Here is a 10,168-nt window from a genome sequence, read left to right on the forward strand (position 1 = left end):
TATATATATATTGCTGAGTTGGAGGTATGCGTACATTTCATTTTAGTGGTTCTTTTGGAAAAAGTTTTCCCATGTGTTTCTATCGATTTAAATTCCCACGAGATTACTACTCAATGTTCTTTACCAATTTTTTTCACTTTGCCATTTCAGTTGCACAATGGGGTGGTTTCACATTTTTAGTGGTCATTCATTCTTTAAAAATTATTTTTTCTTTCTATTTTAGCTATCTACCCAATCAATGATCACTTCTCTCACTACTGCCAAATGAGTAAACTATTTATTAAAGCTGCAATAAGCCTGATCCCAACTTAATATTTGAGATGCAAGGAAACAAGAAAAGAGATAGTACAGATTGCTCCTACAATGTGTGTGGTTCAAGAAGTCATGCTCAATAAATAAAAGACATAGCCTACTTCAAACAAAACAAAACAAAGCAGAGGATAACTCTGGGGATGTATGGAAGTCATGGATAGCATAACGGAAAAGGTCTGGCATTAGAGTGGCCCATGAGCAGATTAGATATTAGCAAAGTAAAGTCATAACTACAAAAGAAAAAGTGATATTACTTTTGAGCAGAGGAAACGTTGTAAAGCCTTAAACACTTGCTCCACAAAAGACCATGAAAAAGTAAACTCTCTGACCAACTGAGGAAAAAGAAAATCTGATTAGTCATAAGAAAGAGATTCTTCTTGCCAGCAACCATAATTTAAAAGTAGAATCTACAACTCATAGAGCTTGTGGAACATCACTCCCTGGACATGGGCTGTTCCTTCTGTTATGTCTGGGAAGGGAAGGTAGGAAAGGGTATCCCTTCATCAGGGGACAGTGATGTAGGCATTACATCATTAAAGCCACTGAGGGATGAATAACATAGTTGTGGGTGCAGTTCCAATCCTAGCATGCAGCACGTGATTTTAACAGTTAGTATTCAGAAGAAAGATGCCAAGAGGTGGATATGTGTATCTTGACTCACAGAAACAACATTTAGTGAGGTGGAATGCTGTGCCGGCAAAGCAACTGTCAAAACAACTCCAAAACAGCTCCAAAGTCCATGGCCATTCTTTGGTCACTCCCGGGTGAGTGGCTGAAAATCTGCACTCTCTTGATAACTTGACTGGTCAGCACACAGTAACATTTCTTCAGCCTACTTCCTGGGCTAAGAATCAGGATTACCTCTTTTCAAAACTTTGGTCTTTCTATTTCCTGGATATTGAAGCTTCCCCAGCATCAAACCCAGATTCCAATTCATTTGGAAATATAACCCATACCAGACTTTCACTGTGACAAAAGCCTCAGGGAGAAGATAACAAACCTGCCTAACTCTGGTTTCTTAATTTATTATCAGACAGGGTTTGAGGACATGATGAAGAAAGAACATGGAACAGCAGTAGCACAGAGGAAGCTAAGACAATTTTCTAATTTGTTTTTTTTGTCCAGCACCCAAATTTTATTCCCCACTTCGTACCCCATAGTGAATCCCACATTATCACCACCACTACTTGCAGAATGGAATCTTGTATTAGTCAGTTTTCCCATTGCTGTCAGTACCTGACACCCACAACTTAAAGGAAAAGTTTAATTTAGCTCATGGTTTCAGGGGATGCAGTACATAGTTGGCTTCAAGGCAGTAACATCGTGGCAGAAGGTTTGATAGAGCCAAGCTGCTCAGTTGATGGCAGACAGGAAGCAAAATAGGACAGCAGCACCAGAGAAGAAGGGGTAAGGACCAAATAAAGTCTCAAGCTCACACCTCAATGACCTACCCAGGCCCACACATAAATTTGCTCCACCAAACCCCATGCTGGCTCCCTAGCCAATCGTGTTGATGCAATCAAGTTCAATTGTCACAAGGCCCATGGGATTTTTGTACTTTGGGCATTCTGAAAAAGAATAAAAATAAGAGAAGAACCATTTCCAAGGAGACAGGATCTCTCCCTTTCCTTTAATTTTTAAAAAATATACTCTAGGTCATATAACTGATATTTTAATTATAAGAAAATATTATCCTGGAATTCAACCTCTAAATTCATTGAAGTTTTCTAAGGGTGACCCTGGGTTATTGTAAATCCTAAACACATTTATGTAACTGAAATTAAAAGAGTGCCATGATTTCTTAATAACTAATATAAAATTGACATATTAACCTAACTATTCTTCTAAATTTCACCAAGAGAAATGAAAGCATAGGTTCACAGAAAGAGTCAAACACAAATGATCATAACATGTTCATTTTAATAGTTCCTAAAGAAGAAACAATCTCAATGTTCTTCAATGCTTCAATGGATTAGCATATTATAGATCCAACAATACAATGGAAGGCTAACTGGCAATAAAGAGGAATAAATTCTCCATGCACAGAGCAACACAGATAAACCTCAAAACCATTACTGTAATCAAATAAGCCATATCATGCATTATTGTATATTCTGTCTAATTCCACTTACATGAAAAGCCAGGAAATGAAAAATGAATCTACAGTGAAACAGGCAGATCAATAGTTGCCTTGAGATTCCTGAAGATTACAAGGGACACAAGGGAAGTTTTCGAAATAGCAGATTTGTCATTTTCATTACGAGAAGTCTTTCATGGGTGTTAATATCATCAAATTGTTCATTTTAAATATGTACAGTTCAACATTGATCAGTTATACCTCAACAAGTCTATACTTAGAAAAATAATACATGACTTCCCTCCTTCCTCTTTTCCTCATCACTATCTCCAAAGGGCAGCTGTGAGCACAGCATTTCCTTTGTGTAGCTGTCATCGGCATAAATAGTCTAGCTGGATGCTGTGGGAGTAAGTAACACCTGGAGATAGGAGCTACAATATCATTTCCAGTTTCCCTGCATCCTTTATCTAGATTCTAGCCATACTTTGTTATTTCTGAAAATAGATATGTGGTGTCCAGCAGGAAATGGCCTGGCCTATTACATTCCAAGTCTATCTGCTTTTTCCAGGTCACTGCTGTTAATTATCTGAGGGTTGGGGTGCCCCAAACTGCAAGTATGGCAGCTCAGGGACCCAAACTTGAAGATGTAACCCTCCCATTCCATGGGTCCTGCATCACCATCTCTTCCAGGGAGAACAAGAGTGTTGCTCTCCTGGAGGCTCATCAGCCACAGAGAATGTGCTACACAAGATGACTCCTGGTGCTTAAATGGGCATGGGTCAAGGCCAACAGGAAGAAGGGGTAGTTAACCTGTTGTTTTTATTTCTACTCGATTTACAGAAATAACTTCCCAGTGACACATGCTGGTCTGTGCTTGGGGGAGTTGATGCTAAATTATTTTCCAAAACACTGTGGCCTCTGCGTTCTTTGGGCATTAGCGGACAACCTCACAAACCTCTGAAGACTCCCCATTGTCACTCATCCTCTTCTGAAAGATGAAATACTCACAGGATCAGCTTCTCAGGAGCAAAAGGAACAGTCACAACTCCAAACAGCAGGAATTTGTAGTTGGTGCCTAAATTGACCTTGCCCCTCTTCCCAACTGCTCTAAGAAGGCATGGGGGAGTGGATTTTGCCTGCAGAACATCCCTTTCTGAAGTTAACAGACTTCATCATTGTTAAAGACAACAACAAGCAGCAGGTGTCTCATGGAGGCTCTGCTCTGTACCTTTCTGGAGACTTTCTACACTGCTGCTACCTAGAGCAGCAGCCTTATCCCAAAGGCTAATGTCTGGGTTCTTCCAAAAACAAACCTGAACCAGATACAAACCAGAGATTCCTTGTGGGGCTAGGGGAAGAAAGGCAAGGAAGGGCACATTATTAAGTCTGTGACCACGGTGAACAGTGAGTGCTTATTCCCAAGAGGAAAGCTGAGCACAAGTATGTAGGTTTGATTGGCACAGGACTAGGTTTAACCTCTTGTCTGATATGCTACAGAAGGCAATAAATCAAGTTTTATATATTTTATGTTGATAGACTCTCATAAAGTTCTGATAGGAAAGTATTACAGCATACAGCTTACATAACAAACAAAACAAGATCTATTTTTTCCAACAATATACTCACTTTCCATTTCTTTGGACTTGGGGTGCATGACTCAGGCATTAAACTGGTGCTCCTGTACCGTCACCTAAACAATCTCCTGTCTTTGGGAGATAAGTGAAGGTAATTGTACAGCCTTACAAGTTATGGAAGAAAGGGGTTTCATCATAGCCTCATCCTTTACTAGTCATAAAAGCCTGGTCCAATGGTTGTAAAAGGAAGATGTTCTCAGAGGGGGGAGGGGAGAACGAACCAAAGAAAACTCTAAAATGTTGTAAAATAAGATGAATGAAAACAAGTTAAAGGAATGGAGATGAATTTGGAGAACACAAAGGAACACTTACATAAATATCTACAAATCTTGCATGAGACACTTTTTGAAAAGAGAACAGTCACCTGTTTGTGGGGGAAGTGAACATGAAATTAAGATGTGGCACAAAGGATTTAAAGAGTACACCAAAACAAGAGTGCTCTCATACTGACTGTTGTTAATAATACTTGTATGACACATAGAGCATGTTGTGGGGGTTCATTTTGGAGGCTTTAAAACCCAAATAGATTCTTCCCTAGTGAATGGATAGTTCTCGTGACTTCTGAGGACACTCTCCAAATTCAGAAATCAATGCCTTTTAGATCATGGCTGAAAGGGAATGAATAATAGGCTGCCCAAATAATACAACGTTTCTGTTTATATCAAAGGAAATAAAATTGTAGTGTTTCAGTACAAGGTGATCAACTCAGCATTTGTGTTTACCTTTTTTGTCTCCAAGTTCTACTGAGAAGGCAGGAGAAATATGAAATTAATTTAGAACACAAGTGAAAAGCTGAGAAAGACTAGGGAGAGGTTTCTGGTAGATACAAAGCAAATAGAATCCAACTGAAAATGAATCTTAATAGAGCTGCAAAAGTGAGAGATCTCTAAAGTAGTGAATCTCCCTAGAAGTGTCAGTTTCACTACTACATATTTACTCACAAGAAGTGAAAGTGCACAGAAATCTGTACAATAATATTAACATGATCTTGTTCATAATATTCGAAAAGCTGGAAACAAACTAAACATCTATTGATGGTAAATGGACAGTATAATACAATGGTATGTCACTCAGCAATAAGAAGAAATTTACTGATAGCCATAACAACACAAAGGAATCTCAATTACATTATGTTGAGTGAAAGAAGTCAGACACACAGAAAAATGCAAACAAAGTGTCAAAAATAGAACCAAGTCTTTAGGATTCATCCACTATATTATATATAAACTATGGATTTTTTAAAATTAAAACTTAGAATGTTAGGGGGAGGTAAAAGAAGAGAAAAATAGAAAAGGAAGTTAAAGAAAAGAAAATGGAGAAAAGAAGGAGAAGAGAAGAGGGCATAGAAGCTGGGAGGAAGAAAAGGCTGAGGGCAGAAAACTAACAAAAGTGAAAGAACTACTTCAGGAAGCCCCGGGCTTCAGATTGGCCATATCTGTTATCTTCACCTGATATTTACCCTGAAAGCTCAGTTATGATACTCCTAGCTAGACAGAATACTGAGCCAAGACATAAAATCATACTCTTAAAATATGGAGATTAAAGAATGACAGCAAAAATTATAAGACATGGAAGACAGACCTTGAAATCTCAACATGAGTTTCCAACTCTAATAGGAATTGTAGAGTAGAGCGTGTGGACATTGTATATAGAGAAATAACTAAAGAAATTTCTCCAAGACTAAGACAAATGCAGGACTTCAGATAGAAAGGGCTCCTCTGTCGGACTATCTGGGCTCAGTCCTGCCCCTACCCTACTGCAGCTGTGTAGTTTTGGACAAATTACTTAAATCTCTTCAATCCTCAATTTCCTTATGTGTGAAATGGGGTACAGCAGTTCTCTTTTATCTTTAGTTTCACTTTCTGAGGTTTTAATTACCATTGATCAAGTATGGTCTGAAAATATTAAATTGAAAATTCAGAAATAAATAATCCATAAATTTTAAATTGTACACCGTACTAAGTAGTATGATTAATCTCTAATTATTGCATATTGTTATAACTGTTCCATTTTATTGTTATTGTTATTAATCTCTTACCATGGGTAATTTATAAATTAAACCTTATGATACATCTGCATATATTGGAAAAAATATAGCATTTTTGCAATTTGGTGCTAGCTAGAATTTCAGGCACATACTAGAGGCCTTGAAATTCATAAAGTGGGCACACTTTGTATAAAAGCTATCTATTCCTTTTGGTTGGTGTGGGGAAGCACACTTGTACAAAATAGACAGATGTTGCTTTCATTTCTATTGCCCTATATGCCTAGATGAAGCATTGACTACAAAAAGCTAAACTTTTTTGTTGTTTGTATTCAGTACTGGGGATTGAACCCAGGGTCTTTGCACTGAGCTACTTTCCCCTACCACACACACACACACACACACACACACACACACACACACACACTTTTTTTTACATGATCTTGCTAAGTCTCTAAATTGCCCAGACTGGGACAGAACTGGTGATCCTCCTTCCTCAGCCTGCTGGAGTGCTGGGATTAGAGATGTGTTGCTAACTCCAGGCTTCAGCTAAATTATTGCTGAAGGTAACAGATGGATAAAAGAGAGGGTAGAAAACTGGGCATGGTGGTGCACTCCTCTAATTCCCAGCTCTCTGGGTTGTTGAGGGAGGAGGACTGCCAGTTCAAGGCCAGCCTGGGCAACTTAGTGATTTGGTGAGATGTCTCAAAAAATTTTTTTAAAAGCCTGGGGATGTACATTCAGTGTGAAAGCCTTGGGTTAACTCTGAAATACTGCCAAAAGAAGGAAACGGTTTTTAAAGATAGTGGCTAGGAGGTCTAGGACAAAGTCATTTTACCACATTTTAGAGTTTGGTTTGCTTTAATATTATTGTAAAATAATCATTTTGGCATTTTATAATACTTGCTTAAGTCTTACTGCCTTAAATAAGCTCTAGTTTACTAAAATTCATGATTCTGAAATTAACTACTAAAATTGATGTTTCCATGTATTTTTATGAAGCTACCATAGGAAACTAATACCATTATTTTCATGAGCTGTTAACTAATACAGATTGTACATTCAAAGCATTTTATTGCCACTTTATAATAAAAAGCACACTTACAATACATGGTCATTCATCTACAGATTCAAACTTGTATCCCCTAGTGTGCTGAAACTACAAAAAAAAAAAAACCAAAAAAACTGTCAGTAATGTTTACCTATGTGTGTATCTATGTGTGTATATGATCTATATGTCTATACATGTATGTATATGTCTCTACATACATATACAAATACATATTCGGATTTGACTCAGGAAGATTGTCAAGACTTGTTTGGAAAGGTAACTTGTTTAAAAAAATTCTTCTCTTTTGTAGCCAGTATTATGAGTTTACAGTGAGCTCAGAATGGGGCTATAGAATTGGGAATATATTAAATAAAATATGTAGGGTACATTTTTGTACTATAAAATAACAAAAGCAAATTAAAGAGTTCCAGCTCTACCACCTTTGGGTAAGTTACCTAATATCAGTTTTTTCAATTAAAACAGGAATAATGACTTAATAATGACAGAAATAGTACTTAACTTGTGGGATATTTTTGAGGATAAGGAAGTTAAAGTATGCAAAAGGCTAAGAACAGTGCTTACCACAAAAATCTATTGTTGTTATTTTTGCTACTGTTTTAGTGGCTGTCCTTGATATGTTCTGACCACCAAATCTGAAAGCCATGTCTCTTTATAAATTATTATTTTTAAAGTGCTACAATGTGGTAAATTCATCATTGTGTGTTTCCAACTAAGCCAGCATCATATGAACAGAGGCAGCAATAGACACAGTATGTAAAGACTGAATAACTTATGAAGGATTTTAGCAACTTAGATATCACAGAGCCAACAAATTTACATGGGTGTACTTGAGATTAAAAATGTCTGATAAAAAGAAAGAATTCAGTATCTACAGTTTTGTTTTACAATACACCTGCTACTAGCAAGTTCACTTTTTGGGGCCTGAAAGCAGCACCCTAATAACGTCTTTTGCCGACCTCAATTGGCAGAACATACTGTGTCCATTTGAACTGTAATGCTTTTGAAGAATCAGAGGGCCAAAGAAATAACTTTGGTCCGAAAGAATACAGAGCTTTTACAAAGGCAAATTACAAGAAAAGAGCAAAAGTAGGAGCTAACCTGTTAAATTCATCCTTCTCCTTGGATTTGAGTGTGCTTTGAATGAACAGCACAACTCAGCTCCAGAACGAAATAAGCTGAAGCTGGTGGATTAGCAGCTCTTTATGCTCTGGACATTCCTGGGACCATTAGTCTTTCTAAAGCCTCCACTTCTTCTGCCCTCTTGGGTCATTTCTTCAGCCAAAGTTCCTTTTGAGAATCTGATCCACTTCCCTTTTAGAGTTGCCACTTCCCCCAGCTGCTTCTCTCATTACCTTACTGTTGGGGCAGAAAAGGCCAACTCCAGGTTATTCTAATGATAGCAAACACCTCATAAAGAAATCTGCCAAATTTACTTTTCCACAGAACATCATTTTTAGAGTGTTTCATGAGTCCATGTGTAAAGAAAGCATCACACATAAAATAGCACTTCCAAAAATCTTGAAGATATTAAGAATTATTCCTAAAGCATAGGCTGGTGGATGTATCACCCTCTACAGAACAGGAAGTCCACCAGGCTGTCACTGCACTTCTTTACCCATGGGATAAGAGCCCTTCAGGAAGTCAGGATGCTTTTTAAAATGTCCCAAACTTTAAGCTTTGATGTATACACTTTTCCATGCCCAGTTTCCTATTTGTATGTAAGAATCCCCTTGAATTAATTTACAATGCCCAGATGGACACAAAACTTGGTGTAAACAATCAACAGCTGGGAATGTGTGAACTCTGGTAAGTTTCTTAATCTTTCTGCCCCTCATTTGTGGAAACTGTAAAGGGGGGATATTAACAATATTATGCTTCACAGGGTTATAATGAAATTAAATTAGTCAAAGTCAGGAAAGCACTTAAAACAGCATACAGTAGGTAAGTGTTAATAGGACTGTTTCAGTGAATTCTTCTTTCCTCAACATTAAAGTTTCTTTTTCTGCAACAAGTTGCACAGAGATTTAAAAAAAATAAAATTAGAGAAAGACTATGATCCCTTTAGGGACAATGAGTAATGGTTATCAAGACACCGCAAAATGCAGAATTTGGTTTGAAGAAGAGGGTTTGGGAGCCTGACAATCTGTGCCACCTCCTTGAAAAATCGCTGTTTATCCGTTCCTCAAGGTACATCCCTTGACCCGAGGAGAAGCACTTTCCAAGACAGCGGCAGGAAAGCCCAGCCTTTGCAGTCTTTACTCAGACGCCCACGTTTACCTTGCACCTGCCTGACCTTGCATCAGCTGAGCCCGCCCCAGTCTCCACTCCTCTCCTGCCTTGAAGCTGAAACAGGTCAACAGCATCCGATGCCAGGTGATCTTCGAGGGGCCAAGACCCACTTCAGTCTCAGCTGTAGGTTTAAAAGCCTCAGATAACCCCGCGCCAGTCACGGCAGGTGCCTTGACTCTGCGTTCTCCCCACGGCCAATAGGGTACCAAGGGGTGTCCAGGGAGGCCTTGGAGGGGCCCAGAAGGCACGGCGAGGTGGTGGTTCCGGCTAGTCTCCTCTGGAAATTCTGTCCTGACCTTTGATATTCCTTTCTGACGGGGTAGGCACTCAGTAGTTCTTTCTCCCGGTGTTGGACTTTGGGGACATCATCTTATAAGGATCCCCCCACCTCTGTCCTCCTTGTCTTATTCAGCCTCTAAGGGGCAGCCAAAGACTTGCTGCACCCGAAAGCAAATAGACACTCCACACTTCCTCCGCGCATCCCACGCCTGTGACACATCTGGAGTGTGAGCCGGGGAGACCTAGGAGCCGGGTCCAGGCTTCTGGCACAGACTCGTATTCGGTCTCGGCCTAAGCAGAGTTTCCCGGGCAGAACAGACGCCCCAACTGTTGCTGCGAGTGTGGCGGAGGACCCGCCTCCTCGCAGGCACCCGGCCCCCTGCAAGCACCCGGCTCCCGCGCTCACTCACCTGCAGCTGGGCCAGGCTGGCGTTGCTCGTGGCCGCGTTGGACCCGTCGGCGGCTCCGGAACCGCGCCGAACCGTGATGTGCAGTGTGAGCAGCAGCAATCCCAAGATCAG

At 39.6% G+C, this 10,168-nt stretch overlaps 1 protein-coding gene across 1 annotated transcript in view; it reads right to left on the reverse strand.

Annotated features, from left to right (window-relative positions):
* Positions 1–10,168, reverse strand: part of Ism1 (isthmin 1) — an 82,111-nt gene that overhangs the window by 62,557 nt on the left and 9,386 nt on the right. The window contains exon 4 of the mRNA XM_010634214.2: positions 10,058–10,168. Coding sequence (XP_010632516.2) covers positions 10,058–10,168 — 111 coding nt within the window. The remainder of the gene's footprint in view (positions 1–10,057) is intronic.

Source organism: Fukomys damarensis, unplaced genomic scaffold, assembly GCF_012274545.1.
Source record: "Fukomys damarensis isolate Sample0158 unplaced genomic scaffold, DMR_v1.0_HiC HiC_scaffold_7, whole genome shotgun sequence".
Taxonomy (NCBI): domain Eukaryota; kingdom Metazoa; phylum Chordata; class Mammalia; order Rodentia; family Bathyergidae; genus Fukomys; species Fukomys damarensis.